We start from the raw sequence: 27,917 nt of genomic DNA, 5'->3' as shown, positions 1-27,917 counted from the left end.
CCCGGAAGCACTCCGGGTGTCCCTGGTCGTCTTCCCCCCAGCACTTCCAGGTGTGACAGAAGTGCTGAGGACCTGGGCTCTCGAGGCATCGGGGTTACCACGGGCCCCTATAGGGTTGAGTTTCCAACCTCCGTTCCCGTGGTCCCCAAAGCCACCAGGGCGGTCGCCCCCTCGTGGTCTGGAGGAGGCGTAATCCCTCCTCCGGTCCTTCCGAGCATCCCAGCTGGGTGCCTCCCCCAGCCGCTTGCCACTGTACCTTTTCACTGCGGTTTTATAAGTCCGATTAGCAAGACTAGATATGTCACGCTCATTTATTAAAGATATTAGCCAGTCAGGGTGTATAATAAACACGTGTGCAAACATTTTATTAGCAACATACAGAGAGACAGCAACAGGCATGCGCCAATTGCATGTATCAACCTTGTGTGTGAGGGACAGCGCAGTCTGAGGTGAGGGCTCATCTTGTCGCACCTCGCGTTTCTCCCCTGTATTTGAACAGGAAATGTGCAAATTTAGTGATTTTGACGATAAAATTATCAAAATGATTGGAATCATAGAGAAAACAAATTTATAACACAGACCGGTGGACACATTTATTTTATGTTATCATTATTAGTGTTTTTTTTTTTTACTTTTCATGATGACAGGTGAGACCGCATGTCTCTGTATGAAGTGCAGTCATTGTGTCAGGGAAGTGCTGGACTTCCACTAAGCACTGATCCTGCTGGTCTTACACTGAAACTCCGAGACTCTTCTTCTTCTTGCACGCTACATTTGCTTTTATTATCATCTGTGCTGTAATTAAAGTATTTGTACACGTTACTTTCTTCCCGCAAACATCTGTGCAAAACTCATCGTCAACCACAAGCTATTACTACTTCAACCCGACGAGTTAAATGTGCTCAACAAACAAACAACGGTCCTTTACGGAAGTTGCGCCACGTGACACTAGTAAGCCCGAGTTACTAGATTACTGCATAGTAAACAGTGCAACGCAAGTGAACGCTCAAGGCGACCTACAAACAACCCCTCTGCACGACTGAACCGGACTGAAAGAAAATGCTATTGTTGTTTTTTTTTTGTTTTTACTCAATTTTCGTTATCGTTTTAGTTCGCTCACAAATCAGTAATTTTTATTTTAATTTAGTTTTAGTTTCTCTGTTTGCCTTTAATTTCAGTTCTCGTTCTTGTCAAACGAAAAGCAATATTTTTAGTTCTAGTTCTCATTTTCGTTATGAAAATATCATGGGTATATGTATAATGCAAGATGCAACTTGAATAATGCACACCAAGCAGCTGTAAAGTGGCACTTAGAATGTACATAGATCTGATTGATACAAAGGTACAGTATCAGACATTCACATTTCAAACTCTTGCATAAACAAATACATCTGCCAGTTTCTAATATTTTGTATGCATCAGTTAACAGGCACAGTTAGAAGACAATTTTGCCAAAATGAAGCAGTTACTCACATGACACACTGACTAGAAACTGCCCTTTTAATGCTGCATACAGTTAGGTCCATAAATATTTGGACAGAGACAACTTTTTTCTCATTTTGGTTCTGTACATCACCACAATGAATTTTAAATGAAACAACTCAGATGCAGTTGAAGTGCAGACTTTCAGCTTTAGTTCAGTGGGTTGAACAAAACGATTACATAAAAATGTGAGGCAACTAAAGCATTCTTTGAACACAATCCCTTCATTTCAGGGGCTCAAAAGTAATTGGACAATCGACTCAAAGGCTATTTCATGGGCAGGTGTGTTCAAGTCCGTCGTTATGTCTTATCAATTAAGCAGATAAAAGGCCTGGAGTTGATTTGAGGTGTGGTGCTTGCATGTGGAAGATTTTGCTGTGAACAGACAACATGTGGTCAAAGGAGCTCTCCATGCAGGTGAAAGAAGCCATCCTTAAGCTGCGAAAACAGAAAAAACCCATCCGAGAAATTGCTACAATATTACGAGTGGCAAAATCTACAGTTTGGTACATCCTGAGAAAGAAAGCAAGCACTGGTGAACTCAGCAACACAAAAGACCTGGACGTCCATGGAAGACAACAGTGGTGGATGATCGCAGAATCATTTCCATGGTGAAGAGAAACCCCTTCACAACAGCCCACCAAGTGAACGACACTCTCCAGGGCTTGGTGGCGATCGATATCCAAGTCTACCATAAAGAGAAGACTGCATGAAAGTAAATACAGAGGGTGCACTGCAAGGTGCAAGCCACTCATAAGCCTCAAGAATAGAAAGGCTAGATTGGACTTTGCTAAAGAACATCTAAAAAAGCCAGCACAGTTCTGGAAAACATTCTTTGGACAGATGAAACCAAGATCAACCTCTACCAGAATGATGGCAAGAAAAAAGTATGGAGAAGGCGTGGAACAGCTCATTATCCAAAGCATAGCACATCATCTGTAAAACACGGTGGAGTCAGGCAGTGTGATGGCTGCCAGTGGCACTGGGACACTCGTGTTTATTGATGATGTGACACAGGACAGAAGCAGCCGAATGAATTCTGAGGTGTTCAGAGACATACTGTCTGCTCAAATCCAGCTAAATGCGTCAAATTGATTGGGCGTTTCATGATACAGATGGACAATGACCCAAAACATACAGCCAAAGCAACCCAGGAGTTTATTAAAGCAAAGAAGTGGAAAATTCTTGAATGGCCAAGTCAGTCACCTGATCTTAACCCAACTGAGCAGGCATTTCACTTGTTGAAGACTAAACTTCGGACAGAAAGGCCCACAAACAAACAGCAACTGAAAAGTAAAGGCCTGGCAGAGCATTAAAAAGGAGGAAACCCAGCATCTGGTGATGTCCAGGAGTTCAAGACTTCAGCCTGGCATTGCCAGCAAAGGGTTTTCAACCAAGTATTAGAAATGAACATTTTATTTCCAGTTATTTAATTTGTCCAATTACTTTTGAGCCCCTGAAATGAAGGGATTGTGTTAAAAAATGCTTTAGTTGCCTCACATTTTTATGCAATCGTTTTGTTCAACCCACTGAATTAAAGCTGAAAGTCTGCACTTCAACTGCATCTGAGTTGTTTCATTTAAAATTCATTGTGGTAATGTACAGAACCAAAATTAGAAAAAAGTTCTCTTTGTCCAAATATTTATGGACCCAGCTGTAGATCTGATTGATACAAATGTATTGTATCAGGCATTCATACTTGCTGACACATTTCAAACTCTTGCATAAACAAATACATCTGCCAGTTTCTAATAGTTTGTATGCCTCAGTTAACAGGCACAGTTAGAAGACACACTGACTAGAAACTGCCATTTTAATGCTGCATAAGCCTAATGTATAGAAACTTCCAGATAGTTGTAGTTGAGAACTATTCTGCCAAAAGCATCTTACTCTAAACTTTTAAAATGTCAAGATTAACATTTGAAATGCTGTGTAGTTGTATAGGACCATTTTCTGGAAGCAATGATAGATAGATTAGATAGATAGATAGATAGAGGGGGTCCTCAGGTTACGACACAGTTCCGTTCCTACAACAGTGATGTAACCCAGATTTTGGTGTTGAAACACACCCTAGCCTAAGTCACTTACCTATCCTAACACATTTGCAAAATCATAATCTATAACATGAAAACACAACTAAGCCACAGAAAAAGGAAAATGACATTAATATTCTGTACTGTACACTGTACTGTACACTGTACTGTAGTAACAGAAAAAATGAACGTAAAAAAAATCCTTACCGTTATTCCTTCTCGCGTCTCAATTTTTAAAAAGTTTTTATGGGAATGCGCGTTGTAAACTCGAAACGTTGTATGTCTAGGCGTTGTAACCCGAGGACCCCCTGTATATAACGAACGAACGAACTTTACTTTACTTGTCCCCAGGGGGAAACTTACTCTTTAAATAAATGAATAGACAGAGAAATAAATAAATACACATATATTAAACACAAGGCAGAAGAAAGAAAAACGTCTGCCTTGGCAGTGCCAGTCCCAGTAAGAAATTATGTAGGCACGTTGTCATTGGTATTTAGGTGCCCCAGTTGTGTATCTTGACACACTTCTGAATAATTTGTTGGCCCCTTTAATTAGCTTGTTAATTCAGTGGGCCTCTCTTGAAGTGAAGTGAACTCAGTCTCCTACGGAAAAAGGCCCTACTCTGTCCTTACTTCTATAGATCTCCCATGTTCTGAGACCAGTCCAAACTGTCATTGATGTACTTGTAAGAGTATACCACCTCTACATCCACTCCCTGAATAAGTGACTGGTGTAGAGTCTGTTTGGTGCAGCGAAAGTCAATAAGCAGTTCCTGCTGTCCTTGTGCCAAGAAACAAAGTTCTCCGCTTGACTCCTCTACTCTTTCTTATCCCCCTTTATCAATACACCCCATTTGTGCAGAATCATCTGAGAATTTCTGCAAGTGACAAGACCTGATGTTATATTTGTAGGTGTAGAGAGTGATGAGTACAGTAGATAGGCCTGTTCCTTGTGGTGCTCCAGTGTTGCTCTCACAGTCATTGACTCTCACAAACTGCTGTTTACCCCGACAGATAGTCCAGGACACCACAGGCTCATCCACCTGCATATCTCTGAGTTTACCCCGTAAGAAGGATGTTGTTGAAGGCCCTGGAAAAATAAAAAAAAAACGTAATCTCCACAGTGCTGCCAGCTTTGTCCAGGTGAGAATAAGGCTTGTGGAGCAGACAATTGCATACTCCACTCCAATCTTTGTCCATTAGACAAACTGCACTGGGTCCACGTGGTCTACCACAAGAGCCAGGACCAGCCTCTCAAAGATCTTCATGATGTGGGCCGTAAGCATTACTGATGTGTAGTCATTAGTTGAAGTGACGCCTGCCTTCTTAGGATGTTATTCACAGCAGCAGCACTTTCTGGAGCCGTAGGGGCAGACTGAACAGGTAACAGAGGATGCCACACAGTTGATCAGCACATGCTTTAAGAACTTTAGGGATGACTCCAAATGGTTCTGCGGCTTTTCCTGTGTGTTCACTTGGTTTTCAGTTATGGGCAGTCCATACTGTTGGTCAGAGGTGGACTCATCACTGGCCATTCCAGCTGAAGTGGTAGGAGATAGATAGATACATACATACATACATACATACATACTTTATTAATCCCAAGGGGAAATTCACATGTTGATGTAGTTGGGATTTTGTGGAGTAAGGCTGGCCACTGGAAGAATGTGGGACTGGGAGGGAAAATGTTAAAAAAAATTCTTGGATACTAACTTACTTTTACATCTACCCCACTTCCATATTCTCCACCTGAATGGTGAACACTGGATGTCCACCACCAGTTCTTTTGTCTTGCTGATGTTGAGTTCTAGGTTCCTGTACCTGCAGCACAAGACAAAGTCCTCCACAACCTTTATGTACCATTATTAGTCCCAAAATTATTGCAGCTTATGATGGAGGAGTCATCAGAAAATTTGTAGATGGCAAGAGCTGGTGTTGTACTAGAAGCCCGGCCGAGACCAATCAAAAAAAAGCAAAACAGAAAATAAAGATGAACAATAGACAGTAAAAATACCGGTGGCCAGCTTCAGAAGGAAGTCAGGAGATAATAATGGTTTCCATGAGAACTTAAAATATTGGCTGGACAGGAGCAGAGAGGAGTCAGAGAGAACAGCGAATGAGCTAATTTGAGCAAGGTCAGGATGATAAGAAATAATTATATAAACTTTGATTTCTGAACTGTTCGGAGCTCAGTCCGATTTGGCCGAATTGGGTTGAGTCCGTGTTATTGTTTTATTGCAATAAAGCGATATACTCTGTTTGCCTATCCTCTGAGTCCTAATAGCCTTCATTTCAGGTAAAAACCTTTTGGTGACAATTTTTCGTCACGACAGAAGTCCATCGGGTAGAGAAGTGAATAGGAAGGAAGACAAAAACAGTTCATTGAGCTGCTCCAGTATTACACACCACCATTTCTGAACAGGTTGTCTTCAGGCTGTCTGTTGCTCAGGTAGTCCACAATCTTTTTTGGGAGTATCGAGATTGAAAGCCTTGAGCTTTTTACCCATTAGATGAGTGTGGTGTTATGGGTCCACAGCTCGTGGAGAAAAGGCCATTGATTTTAAATAAATAATCACCGCACCCGAGGCGGCTTCGTGAGGGGGCGTTGTTGCGAGCAGCGGCGTCGTCGATGTGGGCGTTTCTCACCGTGTGCACAGGTGAGGAACTGCCCACATTCGTGATTGCTCCCGTGGCTAATGCTGCAGCTGTGATGGCCCCTCACGTTTTTAAAAGAAGCGCAAGTCGGTTGGGGAGAGGGAGAGAGAATCGATCGGAGAGAAAGGAAAGGAGAGGACGGAGGTTACAGGGAGCGTGGAAGCAAGCGGTGCAGGAGAGAGACGGACACGCGGAGCGTGTGGTGAGCGCGCGATCGGCCGTGGGCAGCTGCAGGAAGCTGGGTGTTAGGCCGACACCCAGGTGTTTGTGTAGATGTCGCTCCCGCTGAGCGATCTGGTAGCGGGAGTGACAAGGTGAAAGCGACGGGCCGCAGAGAGGCCATGGAAAAGGCAGCGGAAGTCAGGAGACTTGGTGATGGAATCCCCAACGTGGGCGACCTGGCCGTTGAGGGTAATCAAGTCTCGGGGACTGGGATGAGTGCCAGACCGAAGCCAGGGATCGGGAGGTCTCCAGTCTCGAGCGTGTGATGTAGGAGGGCAGCTGCAGAGAGCGTCTTGCCTGCTGCTAAGCCCGTACGGGATAAGCAGGTGAGACGCATACAGAAAATAGGCACCGGATTGTGTTAGTGTTTTAAGATTGATTCCATAAGAAGATTTAACCTCCGATTTTAAGGATTGTTTTTTCTATTGAGTTTTAACCCCCATGTGTTCTTTTAATGGATTATTTATTTTATTGAAGATCTGCACTATTTATTGGAACACTGTTTTTGATTTGGTGGACAATTATAAATAAAAGCACTTTTGCACTTTTTACCTTCCCCTTGCTCAGATGCTTAATTTGCCTCCATTGACTAGCTCACTCGGCAACATTATCGACGGTGTTGGGTTCGAGTGCTTCCAATAGCAAAGGGAGTGTGGAGCCAGAACCCACATCGTCACAATGAGACAGAATGTTGTTAAAGGCACTGGAAAAATAGAAAATACACAATCCTGATTGTGGTGGCAGCTTTGTCCAAGTGGAAGTAGACTGTGGAGCTTGGAGATGAGAGCATCCTCCACTCCTGTATGTGCCTGATAGACAAACTGCAGAGGATCCAGAGGTTCTTTAGTCATTTTAGGTCCAGGCTCTCAAAGTCCTTCATGATGTAAGAGCAACTTGCTTAAAGTCCTTGGCACATCTGTGAAGAACCTGCCAGGATATCTACCCAGATGTTAGACACACATACTGTTGATTATTCCTACATGAAGTAAAGTTTTTTGTTGCAAATAGCAGGCCTACACCTACCATTTCTTTTGTATTATTGCCTTATTAAACGCAGAAATTTCCTTTAACTCTGGGTAAATTTATGCAGTTTGGAAATCTGCGGCGCCTCCGCTCTGAAGGCCCTTTTTTGGAGCCGCTTCACATCTGCTTGTTTATGAAGCTGTACTAAAAATGAACTTCAGTAGCTTACCTCATTCTGTCATCATTTAGGCCAGTTCAAGTGCTTAAGCAGCAAACATGCCAAAGATGACAGCATGTCTCATTGCAAAGAAAAAGTGTAAATGACGGTGCCAGATGGAATATTTCCTTCCATCTCGTATTGTGTATGTGCTGATCACTATGGAAACTGTACCGTGTATGTCGTTTTGGGCTATAATATATGTTTAGCCAGGAATATTTGCTTTTTGGTATAAATTTACTACAGCAGTTCATCTTAGAATTCTGCCTACATTTTTAAACAACATATGTCAATAGCAATACGAAACAGATTAAAAAATATATGAAAGATACTTAGTTTCCAATTAGTGTGAAATGTAAAACAGCAGGCTTAATGTGGAGTGAAACTCGGGTGAAGTGTGATTGTGCTCTGCTCTGAATTGCACTTAAATCTGATTTTGTTTAGTTTTGATCCACAGGGCATTGATTACAAGACCCACCGCAGATCCCAAATTCAATGGATGCTCAAGTCCTTTGCATAAAATGGCATAGTATTTGCACGTAATCTACGCACACCCTACTCTACACTTTAAATCTCTGGGGTCCCAAACTGGGTTGCCTACACCCCCAGGGGTGTGTGAGATGACATTTCAGGAGGGTGCAACAAAGAGGGAAGGCTGCATTGTGTAAAATGATTGGACCGACACGGGAAGAGGTTTTGGGGGTAGCCACCCGTACACTTGAGTTAGGCTGCCAAGACTGAAAGGTTGGTTCCATAGGACAGGTCTCAGCAGACTTCAGCCCAACAATAGAACAATCATGATAGGCAAAGATGGCGGTTTTAAAGCCGGGCAGGGGAAGGGATGTCATCGGGACAGGAAGTGTCGTCATTGGGACCAGAACCGGAAGTGATGTCCTCGAGTCCAGGCAAAATTTCCTGTGGTTGCTCTGCTGATGAAAAAGAGGGAGGATTAGTGCACCCTGTCACCCCCTGGTCTGGCATGGAATTATCCCTTTGTGAGCCCTTCAGCTGCCTCCCATGCACACTTGTGTGACCGTTGTAATTCGCCAAAATTAAGTGAGGTGGGTTGTCCTACTTTATCGTGGTATAATTGGTGTCTTGCAGTGTGCCATCATTTATAGGTCATTTATTAGTTGGTGCTCCTGTTCTGCGATATGAAAACAATCAAGCATTGTGCCCACAATTGTCACCTGTGAATGAAGCCCAGAAATACGCAATCTTGTGGGATCCTTGCTGCGGGCAGAACATTTGTAAAGGTGAATAACTTTTTTTAAGAGAATGAAATTTGGACCTTGCAATGATCTGTAAAGAAGGGAGAGGTCTGGTATTGATTTCTGTTCAAACCCTGATCCTGAAATGTCACAGATTTTGAGTTTTGATTGCCATTTTTGTCACTTTGTGATAACAGCGGCGACTGAATTGCTTACATTTAGCCCACCTGTGTCAAGCCACATACTGTACAGTTAAAGGGTCATTGCAATTGGATAGCTGAGGTTTAGAGAATTCCAGTGATGTGTAGTTGTCTATGTTTGGTCTTTCACGCTGCAGTGCATGTCACAGCTATGCTTAAAAGGCAAGAAATAAATTGGTTCTGCGACAGGCCATCTTTACACACCGTTAAGTATGAGCGTCTATGCATGGGGATTGTTTGGTTGATGCACAATTTAGATTTGAATTTTGTACTAGAGAAATGTCGTCGTCTTCTTCAAAAAAAAAAGGAAAACATACGGTTGAAGAAGTCATAGAAGAGTTCTTGAATGGTAGTGATACAGAATATGAAGACCTTGACTCGGATTCTGATCACAGTTTTGACTCTATTGAGAACAACGTGTTTGATGAAGGATTTGATGCTATGCTTGACATGTAAGAAGTTCACATAGTATAACTTTGAAGCGTCATGACGTATAGTTTTACAGTTTAAGTGTCATGTGTTCAATTTCCGTACTTGGACGCTGTCTGTTGAACATTCTCCCTATGTTTGTTTTCTGAGCAGTGCCCTATCAGTTTCATCTTAGAGTACGAGCTTTGTTTCTTAGTGTACTGGTGAGTACCATTACTCTGTATCTGTGCCTCTTGGAGTTCCACGTGGGGACCCTTCCCTTCGATCGAGTGTCACTGTATCATGCCGCTCGTTCTGCTATGATTGTGAGCAAATAAGAAAAATTAAAAAAGCTGTTCCAGCTCGTATGGTATAGACAGACAGACACATAGATAGATATTTATGAAAAGCACTATATAATAGATAGATAGATATGAAAGGCACTATATAATAGATAGATAGATATGAAAGGCACTATATGATATAGGGCGGCACAGTGGCGCAGTGAGTAGCGCTGCTGCCTTGCAGTTAGGAGACCCAAGTTCGCTTCCCGGGTCCTCCTTGCGTGGCGTTTGCATGTTCTCCCCGTGTCTGCGTGAGTTTCCTCCGGGTGCTCCAGCTTCCTCCCACAGTCCAAAGACATGCTGGTTAGGTGCATTGGTGATCCTAAATTGTCCCTAGTGTGTGCTTGGTGTGTGTGTGTGTGCCCTGCGGTGCGCTGGTGCCCTACCCAGGGTTTGTTTCCTGCTTTGCGCCCTGTGCTGGCTGGGATTGGCTCCAGCAGACCACTGTGACCCTGTAGTTAGGATAGAGCAGGTTGGATAATGGATGGATGGACATATGATATAGATAGATAGTGTGGCCTGTAGGGGCCAAAACCAATACAGATACAGAACACACGTTCAGCATGCACTTTAATTTTTTCTTGGGAAATGCTTTCACTCTTTTCCCACCTGCTCAGCACAGTGAAGCAATGACCAATTCAAAGCACACTTTTTTTTTCTTTCCCTTGCAGCACCCATGGAACCCAACAGGGCAGTGCCAAACTCCAACAAGTCTCATATACTCATGATCCAGCAATGGCTACCTGTGATCCAAAAGTGTCAGAGAAATAGAGTAACACCCCGCAGCATGAACATACCTACGCATCACAAGCGGTATTTTGTGCCCCAAAATGCATCGGAAAACAACCAAAATCCCGAACCACGACCAAAGAAGTAAACACGTTTCCAATCACATGGGTTTCCGATCACATGGGTCGCCGCCCTGGTTGCTTTGGGGGCCACGGGTTGAGGGCATGGAAGCCCCACCCTGCATGGGCCCGTGGTCACCGCCAGGAGGCGCCCTAGTGCCTTGGGGACCTGTTACCTCAGCACTTCCGCCACACCCTGAAGTGCTGGGGGGAAGAGTTAAGGACACCCGGTGAGCTGCCGGGAGAACAGCCGGCACTTCCGCCACGCTGGGGCGTGGCCAATGGGGGAGTGTCGGGAACACCTGGAGCTCATCTGGGATATGAATAAAAGGGGCCGTCTCCCTTCATTCAGGGCTGGAGTCGGGTGGAAGAAGGACGAGGCACGAGAGGAGTGTGGAGGCGGCCCGAAGAAAGGCATTTAGTGTTGGCCAGGACTTTGGGGACATTTGGGGTTTGTGTTGCACTTGATTACTTATAAATATGGTTGTAAATAAACGTGCGGTGGTGGAAAACAACATGTCCGCCTGTCTGTGTCCGGGCCGGGTCCACAACGTACATTGTTATTTTCAGCCTTTGCTTGCAGTGCATCTGATCGTCCTTTGTGTTGTTCCACGTGCAGATCTTGTTGATGTAATCTGAGATAGTTGAGGCGCGTGTCCTCTGTTTTAACATACGCATCTACGACATACTGTTGGAATTCCTCTGTTTTAACATATGCATCTACGACATACTGTTGGAATAGTTTGCAGCTGGAGTGTAAAATACTACATGTATTCCTCATTGATAATTTGTACATGTAAAATTGGCCTGATTCGGTTGGCAGTTCTTTTATCGGCAACATGTTGTAAATCTTTGTGCCAGCTAATGTCTCAGTAAGAGAATAAAAGTGGGTAAACCATAGGATTGCAATTTATATTAAGCGTGGAAATCTATTTACAGGAGTTGCTTTTGGCATAGATGCAAATGTCCCTTTCGGCAGGGGGTTTGCCATCCTCTCCAACAAAAATCGCTGCAACATCGGTGTGGTGTGTGTATTGTCGTAAATCCTGCCCAGGGTTTTCCTTGAAAACCATTCGTACAGATGCTGTTGGATTGGACTGAGCAATGTCATGCATGTGTTTGCATGATTTAGCGAAGGGGTTGATGGTTCTGACCATGGAATCTAGCTGGAGAAGTAAATTTTCGCTGCATGCAGAGTTTGCTTTATTTTGCAAGCGTATTTCTATAGCTTGCTCTGTGTCAAAAACATACAACTGTCCATATCCTGGAGAGGTAGAAGTGTTAGCGTATACTGGAGAGATTTGGTGATAAATTTGTCCGTGTATTTTAAAACAGTATGGTCCGTGGCCAGGAGGTTGAGTTATCTGTGAAAGAGCACGAATAGGAATCGAGAAATGCCATGTCGGCTGTGTGTGGGCGGGACGTACCAGATACCAATATATATAAGAGATGCTGCACATCCTCTTTGTGACACACCAACACCAACTTATTCAGATGAATTGTGTCAAGAAACATGATGGGGGCCCTCCTTGATACCAACAGCAATACCTCTGTATAGCGCCTCACTGTGACTGTGACAGCCAAGTCCGACGTATTCTTTCTTTTTAATTTCCTTGCTTTCTAGTCATTCTGGTCTATGCTCAGACCTAAGTGTGTGTGTGCGTGTCTGTGTGTGTGTGTGTGTAAGTAAGTATTTATTTATGTGTTTACTTATCCACCTAGTTATGTATTTATTTATTTAGAGAGCTTCTGTAAAAAGCCAAATTTCCCCCTGGGGACAAATAAAGTCTAGAGGTATGTGAGAAACAGTTACGTGAGCTTCGTTTTACTGATATACAGTGCCCTACATAATGTCTGGGACAAAGACACATTTTTCCTTGATTTACCCCTCCACAGCTAAAATTACAAATCAAACAATTCAGACATTGTAGTTAAAGTGCATATTGCAGACTTTAATTTAAGGGTCAGTCAGTCATTTTCTCACCTGCTTAGTCCTGAACAGGGTCGCGGGGGTCTGTTGAATCCTATCCCAGCTAGGATAGGGTACAAAACAGGAACTGACCTTCGTAAAGGGTGCCAGTTCACACACCCCAACCACACACTAGGGCCAATTAAAGATCACCAATTCACTTAACCTGCATATTTTTGGACTGTGGGAGGAAACCGGAGCACCCAGAGGAAACCAACGCAAACATTAGGAGAACATGTAAACTCCACACAGGGAGATTCCAGGATGCAAACTCTGGTCTCCTTAGCGTGAGGCAGTAGTGCTACCACTGCACCACTGTGCCACCCTCATTTAAGGGTGATAGCATTAATTTTGGTCATGGCACGTTAAAATGACCGAAGAAAAACCAAAAAGTGTCTTTGTCCCAAACATTATGGAGGACAATGAAGTTCTATTGCCAACTGGAGAACTTGCATTAAAGAAAAATAAAATAATAGACTGAAGTGAAAGTGATAAGTGTATATAAGGAAGGCCGGTTTGGTGAAGGGAGGTACTCGGGTAGAAATGGGTGCACTGCCAACATTTTAAGCTGTTGGTAGGAACTTTCTGCAGTTCCTAAATGAAACTGCATATTAACGATTTTTTCACATCCACTTTTGCCTTTCTTCACAGCTTGTCAGACCTGTTACCGTAGTGCCTAACGTCCCAGGAATACCAGGACCATCCTCGCCACAACCTGTGCAGTCAGAGGCTAAAATGGTAATTGGTGCAGTGTTCTTGATTTGTGCTTCTTTATGTGTTTTTCCTTTTATGATTTTTTGCTGAAGGCAAACATGAGATGAGTTCAAATCCTGTCACCTTTCTTATTAAGTGATTATGTTTAAGTGGAGCAGATGCTTTAATGTGGGGCCGTCTTAATGTATGGGCACAATGGGCACTAGCTGTATGTTTCTGATTTGCTATCAGAACGGGGGCCGCAGCACACTACATTGCCTGGAGGCCTATGATGCTGTAAAGACAGCCCTGCTATTTTTCTATGTCTAGATTTGTCAAATTTGTCCCAGTGGTTTATAGCAGTGGTGGTTCCCCACCTTTTCTATACCCCCCAGCCCTAGAAAATGTTTAATTTACAGTATGTTCACTCCACATTTGAAGATGAAGAAATCAAATTTCTGATTTTTGAACCACATACAGTACTGTGGGTGAACAAATTGAACTACATGAAGTTTAAATATAAACTGAGCAATTTACCTTTATAAATATCAATAATCTTGTAAATGTCTCCCCCCTTGAAGGTTAGGCACTATTTTGGGGTATCCCGTGAAGCATCAAGCACCGAAAGGAAATGACACGGGATCAACAATCAAGGGGGTTTGGGGGATTGGAGACCACGAAGAAGCAATGGGTGCTGGTGCGTCACTAAGCAATGAAACACAGTCGATGAGCACTACTACATCTGCACTGTAGTTCAAAAACAGATGCGCCACATGGTTAAAATGGCTGCGCCACTGCCAGGACTGCCAGTAAGAGAGATGGGCTGAGTGTAAGCAGCAGGTGTTGCATCCAGTTCAGTACCCCCTTGTCCCACACCCCGGTAATAAAGTTAGTCAAACCCTAAAATTAGTGATGTTTCACAATCAGGGCATGCACAAAAATCAATACTCAACCTCAGCCTTCTCTAAGGATCATGCAGGGTCCAGTGAGCCCCAAATCCCAACACAAACACACAAAACAGTCCTGGGTTCAAATAAATGGATGTTTATCAAACACAATGCCTCCAAAAAAGCACCAAGTACAAGTTATCTCTCCACAATTTCTCTCCACCAGACTGCCCTCCTCCAGTTGAGTGTTGCTTTCCTTTCTCCCAGCTTAATTCAACTGGATAACAACAACAACAACATTTATTTCTATAGCACATTTTCATACAAACAGTAGCTCAAAGTGCTTTACATATTAAAGAATAGAAAAATGAAAGACATAATTATAAAAAATAAATCAACATTAACATCGAATAAGAGTAAGGTTAAATGGCCAGGGGGGACAGAAAAAACAAAAAAACTCCAGACGGCTGGAGAAAAAATAAAATCTGTAGGGATTCCAGACCATGATACCGCCCAGTCCCCTCTGGGCTGGATAAGGGAGTGCGGTCTCTTTTATTGAAGACCAGGGAGTTCTTCCAGTGTCAGGGTGTTCAGCCGTTGGAAGTACTTCTGGATCACATGGAAGTCCCATATAATAGGGAGTACATCTCCCTGCAGCGCCACTCATGGAGCCCAGCAGGACTATGTTGCCAGACAACAACTCCCAGCATCCTCTGCTGGATCCTGAATGGGCTCCAATATAAAGGGCTGTTGCCATCTAGCACCTGGGGCGAATAAACATCTCTCAGAGACGGTCCTTCCCTGTCTTCTTTTATCTTGGCCAGGGAAGTTTGTTGTACATGTAACCGGTCAGGATGCCAGTCCATTTGTCTGGGGCTACCCATCTGCGTAAGGGACCATCTTCTCCAGCTGGGATGTCTGTTCCTTCATTAGGGAAGCGACCTCCTTCACTGTCTCAGACGGGATGCCTTTATGTCCATTTGGGGCCTCTCATCCAGGTAGGAAATCTTCCTGCCAGGGTGCGCATCCATGCCATGTGCCACCTACAGTTTGTACCTGCCTAGCTGGGATAGGCTTCATCCCTGAACCTCCCTAACTTCCACCCCCCCCAGATCCTGGTCTGGATTAAGCGGGTTAGAAAATGACATGACACGTCCATGACATGTCTTCGTATACAGTAGACATTACCTTTGTAATTACAGCAAATCTGATTGGTCAGGTATTGTGTCAGTTTTGAGTAGAACCGCTGTGATCAGGGATTAAAAGTAGTGTTAAAATATACAACTAGCAAGAAGCTGTGTGTAGCTATGTGCAGAGCTGTGTAAGTTATTTTAACAAGAAACTAACATTTTATATTAATGTGTAAAATACAAGACAAATAATGATTTTTTTATAAAAAGGTTGGGACATCTTTATTGGGTCTGTCATACTGTAAAGTTTAAAGAATGACAAATTATCTCTTCATCCTGCATGTAATACTACAATTACCCCATTCATTTATACTTAATGTTTAAGTCATTCTCGTCGTTTTGATTTAATCAACATTATGTCAATGATATGAGTTTTTTTGGTCTCCATGTAGCAATGCTCTTTTGTCTTTGTACAAGAGAAGGTGCTGAGGAAATTGCCAAATGTGATTTATTGCACTCCTAACAGTTTGGGCTGCTATTATTATAATAACTCATTCACATCATATTGAAATCTTCCTTTTAATAAATATTGTAGATATCGATCTCTTTAGCTGTTGGCCATTTCCTACCATAATTAGTATTGTTGAGGCAAAATGTAGTGCACTTGTTTCTCATGGTGATACATCTGCTTTAGTTCTAACCCGTAAGTTTTAAATTGCTAACCACAGCATACTATAAATAGCAACTAAATGAATTACACTGAGCATGTTGTTACATCTTAGACAGTAGTTTTAATGAGATTTTATTTTCCAAGGTAGTTGAGTTAATTACATTTTTGTGAAATTACACTGGACAATAAATGGTTTTACTTCCTGAACACTTTTTAAGGTACCTCGTGGCTTTGGCCCACTGATCAAAAACCTCACCTTTAAATTTTCCCGTCACATACTATTCTTTACAGTCATAATTTTCTTTGTGATTTCCTTCCTTTCATCTTATAAGTCTCTCTGTTATAAAAAAAAATCCTGGAAAGGCAAAGCAGGGCAACAAGACGTGATCTTCTCGGAAGTTCTCGGAAGACATTTAAAAGACCCGCGAGAGAAAAAAACTGGCCACAGAGCGTCTTGCGGGGACCGTAAACATGAGACTTGGTGCCAACTGATTGTCCCAGGGCCGTCTCAGGGGGACGTGGAACATGAGATTCTTGCAAGACACGTCCTTCTTATCAAATAAGAGCACGTCCAGCCAGTAAAACACTCAGTCATGTAAAGGCACGTAGCACACACAGATCCTGCGCTCTCAGCAAAGAAGAAAGAGCAGCACAGAGAAAAGAGACCCAAAAGCATTGGAGAGAAAAAAAGGCAGATAAGAGATTATGAAAGCAGTGGAATGTCGAAAATCTCAAACAAACGATGGCGCGATACACATGCGGAGAAAGGTACAGAATATGAAAGTATTGAAGGGTCCCAGCCAAGTTGAAGCCTTTTTTGTTTTAAGTGACTGTTAGGTCCGATTGAGGGAGGGTGGAGTACAGCACGGAAGGCTGATAGCGGAGTACTGATTGATGCGGTAAGAGGGGGGCGAGACCCATGGGAGGAGGGGTTGGAGAGGGCGCTAGAAAGTTGTGTTTGGGGTTACGAAGTCGGCGATTGTTCAAGTAGAACTTTTGTGACACTTTGTTAGTCAGTCGCTACATTATCAAGAAAAAAGATAGTAAAGGTCGCATTAACGCAAACAAAAGGTAATTAATCATCAGAACCAGGAGTAATTGAAAAAACAGCAGGACAAATCGAGGTCAGAAATAAAAGGAAAAGAGTGGAAAACAAAGTCTTTTTGCCTTTGCATCATTCAATGCACAAAACTTTACACAGTAGTGGACCATACGCTATGAGAATCTGTGGTCCAGTCAAAGCAACGACAATTTCAAAGAATACACAATTCGGTCAGGTGTATATTTATAATTACGGAGAAGCAGTGTAAATTTTAATAGGCGACAAGAAAGGTAATGTATATATTCCGCGAATAACATTAAACACCAAAGGAGATCGTGATATGCCATTCGTAATAAAATGTTTACAGTTTTCCATACGAATAGCTTTTGCTATTAACCAAACAAAGGGGTTGGCGAAGCGAGCAGGGGGCTAAGCTCCCTAGTATACATTATAATAGAATCAGACTAAACAAGGTTAAAGATTTGGGGCACCAATCGGTTGAACCCCATTTCATAGGCACAGCTATCATAGGATAAGTGTGGTGTGTTTCAAGCCAAAGTTATTTCTTCACAATGTTCTTTCTACTTTTTAAAGTAACAAGTAACATAACACAATGCTAATTTTATTGAAGTAAAAATATCTCTCTATTATAAAAAAAAAGTGATCTTCCGAAGAGAGATCTTTGAGAGGCACAGCCAGAGAGACACTTTCACCTTCCGCGAGACGGGCAAGTCATGTCATACTTACAACCTTTGGAAGTAAGTCCCACGATACACATGCAGAGCAGGTTAGAGATAATAGAAGGAGTAAAATTCAAAAGTCTCAAGAAACTGAGAGTAAACCTCACATGAGCGCAAACAAACGGAAAATATTACTCGGTGAAATAATAGAACAGTGAAAACAGATCAAATAACGTTTGAGGATGTCTGGGGGAGAAGAGACACAAGGCAGTGACTTTAAAACATTGGAAGCACCACACGAAATGCAGATCACGCTAGACAGGAGCAGCAGCAAGCCAGCAGATGATCGAGCAAAGAGGAGGTAAAAAAAAAACAACTGTTATTTGATTCCCATTGTATCACCATTTAAGAGGGGTATCGGAGGAGTGAACGAGTCTCCTTGGGGTGCGTTCAGCCCCCCTCTTCACAATGGCATGTAGCTTTAGAGTATAGATCGCATTAACACAAACAAATATAATATATCACATGGTGAAATAACGGAACAGTGAAAAGAGATTGAATAGTGTTTGAGGATGTCTGGGGGAGAAGAGAGACAAGGTAGTGACTTTAAAATGTTCGGCGTCGCACGAAATGCAGATCACGCCACACAGGGGCAGCGGCAAGCCAGCAGATGATCGAGCAAAGAGGAAAAAAAAAAACAAGTGTTATTTGATTCCCTTTGTATCACCATTAAATAGGGATTTTGAAGGAGCGAACGCGTCTCATTGGTGTGCATTCAGCCCCCCTCTTCACAACGGCGCGTAGCTATGGTGGGGGAGGGGGAGGGGAGAAGAGGTAGTCGAGCGAAGTGCAGATCATGCGGCACAGCAGCAGCAGCAGCAATCCAGCAGCTGATTGAGCAAAGAGGAGGTTAAAAAAAAAAAGGAATTTGTTTTCCATTGTATCACTGTTAAAGAGGGGTTTCAGAGGAGCGGCCGCATCTCCTTGGGGTGCGTTCTGTCCCCCTCTTCACAACGGTGCGTAGCACTTGGTGGGGGATGTAGGGGTTAGCGAGCAAAGCACCCTAAATTGTTTAAAAAAAAAACAGATATGTGTTCCTGTGTTACAACTATTGCTAACACTCCCAAAAAAAATGACTGCACGTTATTTCACATAAGTATTGCATTTAAACAGTAAAAACGTACACATGGGTTCTGTTCTGGCCATCTGGTGACAACTAATATGCAGTCAAGTGAAATAATTGAATAAAAGTTATAAGCATACATTTAATCCTGCATGTGGTGAGGTGTACATTTAATCTGCTCGGTTTAGGGGCACTGGGAAACCAGTGGGTATTGCATCAGCAAGAGGTGTAACGCAAGAAGCAAACATGGTGGACGCCATCCTTTGCAAGGCTCAGTCGCATAGCCAAGCGGAAAAGAGTGTGCAGCGTGCAGTCCATTAACAGAATCCTAGAAATAAAATTTCAGTTAAGCTTTCATTCTTCTATTTGCTATTGATATGTTGAAACAGCGTAGACTAGGTGGTGGGGCTCAGGTTACGGATATCAAAACCTGGAGGATGTTATTTACTTCACAGCATATGAAGGACTAAATGTATTTATAAAATACAAGAAAATGTTTAAATCTGGCTGTGTTTTTGGTCCGTTTCAGGAAGATTCACATATGGGTTTAGGATTTAATAACAAATTCTGGGCAGTGGAATGTGCAGTGTTTCATACAAGAGAAGACAAAATAACGTACTGTTGGTAACATACTGTATATACTCACGGATAAGTTGGGACTTGATTTTACCGTATAATTTCCGGTATTTTATAATGTCAGTCGTATAAGTGGAATGCGGAAAACTCACGCTATTGGTCCAAGGGATTATGATATGCTAACACCCACCTGAGAGAGTAACCACGGAGCACACGGGCTTTTGTTTCTATTTATTGTGCCTATGTGACCACACAGTAATGCCTGAACTATTGCGAAGCGACTTTTGCACTGTTCAGTGTTTTTTGCATCTCACACCCTCATACACCTTTATCGTAAGAGCATCCCCTATCTACGATGGAGCGTTTGATGAGAAGAAAATATGAAGCTGGTTTTTATAATTAAACGTTGTTGAAGTAGCAAAAGAAATTGGTAACTGTGCCGTTACAACAAAATTCGATGCGTCTGAGAAACTGATGTGAGATTAGAGGAGGCAATGAAATGAAACAGTCCTCTTTGTATTTAGGGTTCTCATGGAAGGACTTGATGATGATGGTCACGTAGACTTCTGGCTTTTAATCCATCAATGTTGGAACATCATGGTACTTTGATTAGGTGGTGGTGGCGCAGGTCACCACCACAGAAAACCGGAAACGAAACAGAAGAGAGAGTAGGGGTCAGTACGGATTTTAGAGCCACCATGAATAGTTATGATAATGAGTTGAATATACAGAGTATCAGGATTAAATGAAGTTATGAGAAGGCCATGTTAAAGTAATGTGTTTTCAGCCGTTTTTTTAAAGTGCTCTCCTGTATTAGCCTGGCGAATTTCTATTGGCAGGCAATTCCAGATTTTGGGTGCATGACAGCAGAAGGCCACCCGCCTCACCACTTCTTTTACAATAAAGCCTGATTCTGCTGCCTGTTGTGAGTCTCCGAGTGCCTTCATTGGGGCTAAGGTTGCCCATGTCAGCCTACTTGAACAATAGTCATCATATTTTTCTTAATTTGTCCACATATTTATCCATTAAGTATTTTTAATGTGAGCTATTATGCAGTAACAATACATTTCCAACGTCCAAGTAAACTATTCTCTGTAAATATTTAACTGAAGAAGAAAAACTCCAAAGTTAGTGTTTGCATAAGTATTTAAACCTTCTGCTGTAATTTCCTGCACAAAATACAGTATGTTCCAAAAATGGCCTCAGGTTTAGAGGGCCAAAAATAGAGGTGACCCCCAAAAAGCTCAATATCTTGCATAATTAGACATCAAGACAAATCAAAAGCTGTCACAGGGGTTGGCAACCTACGGCATGCGTGCCAAGTGTGGCACACGGAACGATTGTCAATGGCACAATGATTGAATTGAAATATAATAAAAAATGATATTTTAATTACAGTGCACACGTTAGCGCCGTCACCTACCTTTTGCACAAGCGACTCACATGTAAATGGAAACCATGTGTTCAGTGCAGGCCCTGGTACGTTAAAACAAACCTCTTATTATATTTTAACCCTTAAGCCGCCACATACTTGGGGGGGAGGTTAATACACCCCTGGATGCCAAATAGTTTTCTGCTGCACTTTTTAAGGAAACGTCACAATTCACCAAGAAAAAGTAAAATTTTAATGAAACATGTTTTTTCATGCAAAGAACATCACATTTACAGTAACACTGATCATTTTACACATGTAATTATTATATGTACAAGGTGCAACTGACACCATTGATGAAATTCAATAAATCACCGACTGCGCTTGAACTGGCTGCACGCAAACACACAAAGGCCAACGCTGATGCTGGCAGGTCAGTCTAGTGCAGCGGCTGAATCCCAGGGACAGTGATGCTCCAGGGGGCGCCAGTGGTCACGAGCTGGCTGCTCAACGAATATACAGCATGGACTGATCAGTTCTGACGTGCTGGCAAATTGCACTGGGAACCGACTACAGCTGGTGGCAGCGGTTTAAGGATTAATTACAGTGCATGCATTCACGCTCTGCATCCCCACCTACTTTTTACGCATGCGACTCAATTGTAAAGGGAAACCATGTGTTCAGTGCAGGCCGTGGTACGTTAAAACAAACCTCTTGTTATTATTAATTAATCACTGCCCTAAAATGAATCATAAAAGACAAAAACTTTATATTCGCTTTTTTCAAGACTCTTGGCTGAATGAACATGGATTTGTACAGCAAAAGGTCGTGTGTACAAAAAGTGTTACGTGTCGTGAAGTGCACACAGACATTATCAAACTAAACATCAGTCCACGTTTAAAAAACTGATGAAAACAGTGAAGCTATAAAAAGGGTGATTAATCATATTAGAATTCTTGATAATTTTTTCTTGTATTTTGTATTGAAAAAAACTAATTTATAGTAATTTATAATTGGAATACAATTTTTAATAAATATGTTGAAAATTAAAATTTAACAAAACATTCTCTTCACATATGATACTCCATCCATCCATTATCCAACCCACTATATCCTAACTACAGGGTCATGGGGTTCTGCTGGAGCCAATCCCAGCCAACACAGGGCAGGAAACAAACCCCGGGCAGGGCACCAGCTCACCACAGGACATACACACACACACATGCACACACCAGGGACAATTTAGAATCACCAGTGCACCTAACCTGCATGTCTTTGGACTGTGGGAGGAAACCCACGCATACACGGGGAGAACATGCAAACTCCACGCAGGGAGGACCCGGGTCTCCTAACTGCGAGGCAGCAGCGCTACCCACTGCGCCACCATGCCGCCCCACATATGATCCTATGTATTTTAAAATATTGAATGACCAATAATATATAATCTGGTTCTAATGGGCTTCAAAGGTGTATACTTTTGAAGCCCATTATACCTGGACCAATTTTGATACTATATATAACAAAATTGGTAGAATTATGTCAGCACGTGGAATAACATTGTAACATAGGTTTGGCACGACACCACTGAAAACTTGCAGACCCCTGTGCTAACATATCATATAAGGGGGTGTTGGTCATAAGTTGGATTGAGTCAAGAGGGGCCAGACAAAAATAAAACTGAAAAGGTTTCAAAGCATTCTGAAGCAATTCTTAGAACACAGTGAAAGGATTTGTAGAGTGTTTAGTTTTTGGTGTCAAATTTGTGCCAGTCCTTAAATTTGGTTGTAGGTAGAAGGAGAATGTGAAAGGGCTATGCACTAGTCTGCAGTGCATGCAGTAATAACAATCTAACAGTAGAGGGCCTACATGTTAAACTTTACACCCAATGGTTGCTGACCTTTGTGATGCCACCTGCTGTAGCTGTTCAGGAATTCCTTTTGCCTAAAATTTAAAAACATACAACATTCACCTGTCTGCTCTCTCACTTTCCATCTATATATTGTATATACAGTATTATATATTATACAGTCATAGGAAAATGTTTGGAAACCCCTCTCAGCCTGCATTATAATCGACTGCTTTCAACAAGAAAGGTAACAGTGGTCTTTCATTTCCTAGGAACATCTGAATACTGTGGTGTTTTCCGAACAAAGATTTTTAGTGACGCAGTATTTAGTTGTATGAAATTAAATCAAATGTGAAAAACTGGCTGTGCACAAATTTGGGTCCCCTTGTCATTTTGCTGATTTGAATGCCTGTCACTGCTCAGTGCTGATTACTTACAACACCAAATTGGTTGGATGAGCTCATTAGATAGTGTCAGGGATGCCAGGGGCCATGACCCGGCCAGGACGTCATGAGGGACCGGATGTGGGTCTGTGCCCACCCTGGATCACGTGGGGGTCGCCTTCCTGGATGTTTTGGGGGCCACGGGTACAGGGCATGGAAGCTCCACCCTTTAGGGGCCCGTGGTCACCGCCAGGAGGCGCCCCAATGCCTTGGGGACCTGTTACCCCAGCACTTCCGCCACACCAGGAAGTGCTGGGGGGAAGAATTAGGACGGCGCCCGGAGAGCTGCCGGGAGGACAGCCGGCACTTCCGCCATGCTGGGGCGTGGCCAAGGGAGGAATGCTGGGAACACCTGGTGCTCATCCGGGGACTCTATAAAAGGGGCCGTCTCCCATCATTCGAGGCTGGAGTCGGGAGGTGGAAGGACAAAGCTCAGGAGAGCTGTGGAGGCGGCCCGAAGAAAAGGCATTGTGGCCAGGACTGTGTGTGATTGGGGTAATTGTGCACGTGACTGGGGTCTGAGTGACCAATGGACTGGGGTCTTTGTGACCAGTATTTGTAAATAACTGTAAATAGACGTGTGGTGGTGTTTTAACAACATGTCCGCCTGTATGTGTCCGGGCCGGGTTCACAATGGATAGATAGATGGATACTTTATTAATCTCAAGGGGAAATTCACATAATCCAGCAGCAGTATACTGATACAAAGAAACAATATTAAATTAAATAGTAATAAAAATGAAAAAAAAAGCTATTAATTCATTAAGCCTTGAACTTCATAGACAGGAGTGTCCAATCATGAGAGGTTAAAGGTATTTAAGGTGGTCAATTGCAAGTTGTGCTCCTCTGAAGAGAGACAGCATGAGATCCTCAAAACAACTCTCCATAGATCTGAAAACAAAGATTGTTGAGTCTCCTGATTTAGGGGAAGGCTACAAAAAGCCATCTCAGAGGTTTAAACTGTCAGTTTCAACTGTAAGGAATGGAATCAGGAAATGGAAGGCCACAGGCACAGTTGCTGTTAAACCCAGCAGGTCTGGCAGGCCAAGAAAAATACAGGAGCGGCATATGAGCAGGATTGTGAGAATGGTTACAGACAACCCACAGATCACCTCCAAAGACCTGCAAGAACATCTCGCTGCAGATGGTGTATCTCTACAATTCAGAGCAATTTGCACAAAGAACATCAGTATGGCAGGGTGATGAGAAAGAAGCTCTTACTGCACTCACGCCCAAACAAAGTCACTTGTCTAATTTTGTTATGATGCATATTGCATATTTTCTGTTAATCCAATAAATTTAATGTCACTGCTGAAATACTACTGTGTCCATAAGGCATGTCACATATTAAAAAAGGAAGTTGCTACTTTGAAAGCTCAGCCAATGATAAACAAAAATCCAAAGAATTAAGAGGGGTTCCCAAACTTTTTCATATGACTGTATATTGAATTGTTCTCCATGTTAATAAAAAAATTGTATTTTGTATTTAACTGAATCTTTTAAAAACTTATTGTGTTCATAAATAATACTTAAATAGCTGTTCATTCTGTGTACAAAATAATATAGGATTTCAGGTTCTTCCACTTCTGTTTAGTCTGCATTGATGGCTACTCTGCACTGAGGTGTCAAGAATCTCACTTGCAGTTAATTGAAGAGCAGTATTTTGGGGGTCATGGGCAGCTGCTGGTGGGTGACAAATTGCTATTGTTTATAGTGGATTGCGGGGGGTCTCCATCGTGCTTGATTCACCAAGGGGGACTTTCTAGCGACTGTTGCCCCCCTATAGGTGGGTCGTGACACCAGAAAGAAGAAGAAGAAGAAGAAACACTTTTTTTTTAAATAAATACTGTCAGGATTGGGCAACCAGTGCCAATGGGACAAAACTGGAGTTGATATCCTCACAGCCTCTTTAAAAATAAGATGCCAGATTTTTGCAAGCAAAACCCCTACAGAGGCTGTTACTGTAATGTAATTGTGACATCCTAAAAATATGAATGTCAGAATCTAGATTGGTTGTAACCACACTGTATTTGTTAGAGGCATTTATCTTCTCTTTACTTTAAGGGTCAATTTTGAATTACATAAACTGTTTCTTTGATGGGTAATGGGACAGTAATCAATGTGTGAAAACGGGCAGGTGTGTCAGAGATTCCTGCTATCTAAATATCATCCCCTCTGATTAATTCATATGTAAATGGAGGTCTAAATTCATCCCTCTCTGCCTGATGTATAACAGACAGATAAAGATTAAATAGTTTTGTGGGTTTTCAATATAGTGTGTGTTGGCATCCCGGCCAGTATTGACTCCACTCCCTTATCTGGTCAGGAGGCCTTGATAATGGAAAGCCAGGAAGGGAGTGATATCTCCATTCCATGCCAAAGCACAGAGATGAAAATATGTTACAGTGGCGTCCTTACAACCACTGAGGAGCGTCTAGGTTGGGCTAGGGAACCAGAAAGGTCAGCACAGTGGTTGACTGTCTGCTATAGGCAGAGCATCCCCCCCACCCCATACAGTGGATGGTAGTATCCTGTCTGGCAAGTCCAATTGTGGATGCCCACATGGGATTTGTTGGTCCCATGGGCCTGTACTGTCCAGTTCTGTGAGGGCCGCTAGGGGGAGCTCTTGGATACTGATGTTACAAGGACCGTTGGTGTTTTCTCTGACCCAGAAGTGCTTCTTGGGGTCATTAGATTAAGCACCAGAAGTACTCTCGGGTATGGAGTTTAAAAAAGAGCCCTCCACTCGACTCAAAAAGAGAGTTGGAGTCAGGCGTGGAGGTAGAGAAAAAGAAAAGGAAGAATGTCTGTGCTCTGAACAAATGATGCCTGTATGAAGGTACAGTGGAACCGCGGGTCCAAAGTAATTCCCCGCATAGGATTGTATGTAAATACAATTAATCCGTTCCAGACCGTACAAACTGTATGTAAATATATTTTTAAAAATATTTTTAAGCACAAATATAGTTAACTAGCCAACCCGCGGCATACCATACGCCGCATAATCAGGCTGGTTTTTTAATGATTTTTAAGCACAGGGAGAAAATTAACATTTGAAAAATCGGTAATGTAATAAATCAGCAAGAAAAGCAACATTGTAACAATGCACGGAATGAACCAACACACAATCGTCCGTGACTGAAAACTGGCGGACCGCCATCGCTCATGTGCCCACCTCCAACTCGTCACTTGAGTCGTTGTCGTCTTTGTACAGTCCAGATGCACCTGTGACTCACGTAGACTTTCCGTGTTCCTGCAGGAGCGTCTAAGAAGACGCATGTTTGTCGCGGATGCGAATTGCTGTATGTAGCGTGTTAAATAGTTTGCTATGGTTCATGCGGTCGTGCGTCGTAACCGAAAACTCGGTTTTTAAAGACTGCTTATTTCATTGTGTTTTAACCTCAGTTGTAAAGGATTGTTTTAAGGATCCCATGGGATATCCCTCGCAAACCGTTTTACACGCTGCATATGGCGATTCACCTCTGGCGTTGCTCCTTTCTGCGTGCGCCATAGGTGTCTTACTTGTCGGCGGCTTAGTGAATCCATGCCCCTTCTAGCGTGCTTTCCATGGGTGTCTTGCCTTAGTGAATTATACTGTATATATATAGATTATACCATAGAATGCACAGTGTAATCTATACTAATAAAAGGCAATGCCTTTACTCACTCACTGACTGACTGACTGACTGACTCACTGACTCACTCATCACTAATTCTCCAACTTCCCGTATAGGTAGAAGGCTGAAATTTGGCAGGCTCATTCCTTACAGCTTACTTACAAAAGTTGGGCAGGTTTCATTTTGAAATTCTATGCGTAACGGTCATAACTGGAACTTACTTTCGTCCATATATACGGCCATAGCCTACAGCTCAGTCGCCGTGTGAGGCGGAGTTGCGTCCCACATCATCACGCCTCCCACGTAATTATATATAAGGTAAATATTCGCAGGTGAAGGACTGTGCTTATGCAAACGAAGATGAGATGGTGAGGGAGACACGCTGCTGCTACATATTCGATGGTGAAGGACTGTGCTTAGCATATTCATAAGTGCAGCTACTGCGGAAACCCTCTGACGCTGAACAAGCCTTTGTGCACATATCAATAGGAAAGCAAGGTGTAAAGCTTAAGTTTAAATTACGTTCATGGACACGCTGCCGCTAAATATTTTACAGGCAAATCCACAACTTAATACCGGGAATGCCTGTTAAACATCTTAGATTCACGAGTACTGATTTGGGTAGTGATCACTTCAATGAATGAAACCTGTTCAAAAACTGCATTACACAATTGAGAAGGCAGCAAAACAATATGAAGCGAGTGACGCATACAAGCATATTCATAAGTGCAGCTACTGCGGAAACAAAGCACGGTGTAAACCTAAAGTTTAAATTAAATTCATAGACAGGCTGTTGCTGGCGTTTGTCATGCCTATGACGAATACGATATTCGCGAGATACAAGTTTAATGAGAAGACGCAGGTTATTAATGAGACTTTTGATCACTTTGTAACAGAGTTAAAATTGCTGTAACGGTGTTAAAATTGCTGGTGAAGGACTGTGCTTATGCAAACAAATAGGAAAGCAGGGTGTAAAGCTTAACTTTAAATTTGGTTCATAGACACGCTGCCTTTGGCTTTTGTCATGCCTAAGACGAATACGATATTCGCGAGATACAACTTTTAAGTGCCGGGTCTGAGCTAACATTAAATGAGAAGCTTTGATGCATGTACTCCGAGCGGCTCACGTGAACTGACTTTGCAGGACTGGGAAAGGTTAAATTAAGTTCATAGACACGCTACCGCTAAATATTTGCAGGCAAATCAACAACTTAGTACCGGGAATGCTTGTTAAACATCTTAGATTCACGAGTAACGATTTGGGTAGTGAACACTTCAATGAAT

The 27,917-nt window shown here is 42.6% G+C and overlaps 1 protein-coding gene across 6 annotated transcripts in view; it reads left to right on the top strand.

The window, feature by feature from the left end:
• The window catches only part of atf2 (activating transcription factor 2), a 224,207-nt gene that overhangs the window by 63,541 nt on the left and 132,749 nt on the right, over positions 1 to 27,917 (top strand). For 3 of the 6 annotated variants that reach the window (XM_039757680.1, XM_039757681.1, XM_039757679.1), the window contains exons 8-9: positions 4,532 to 4,660; positions 13,206 to 13,292. In XM_039757680.1, the coding sequence (XP_039613614.1) occupies positions 4,532 to 4,660; positions 13,206 to 13,292 (216 nt within the window). The remainder of the gene's footprint in view (positions 1 to 4,531; positions 4,661 to 13,205; positions 13,293 to 27,917) is intronic. The other 3 variants (XM_039757684.1, XM_039757683.1, XM_039757682.1) reach the window with 1 other exon arrangement.

This window comes from Polypterus senegalus, chromosome 6 (genome assembly GCF_016835505.1).
Source record: "Polypterus senegalus isolate Bchr_013 chromosome 6, ASM1683550v1, whole genome shotgun sequence".
NCBI classification, from domain to species: Eukaryota; Metazoa; Chordata; class Cladistia; order Polypteriformes; family Polypteridae; genus Polypterus; species Polypterus senegalus.
The sequence above is the reverse complement of the archived record's forward strand: the minus strand, read 5'-3'. Positions and strand labels throughout refer to the sequence as shown.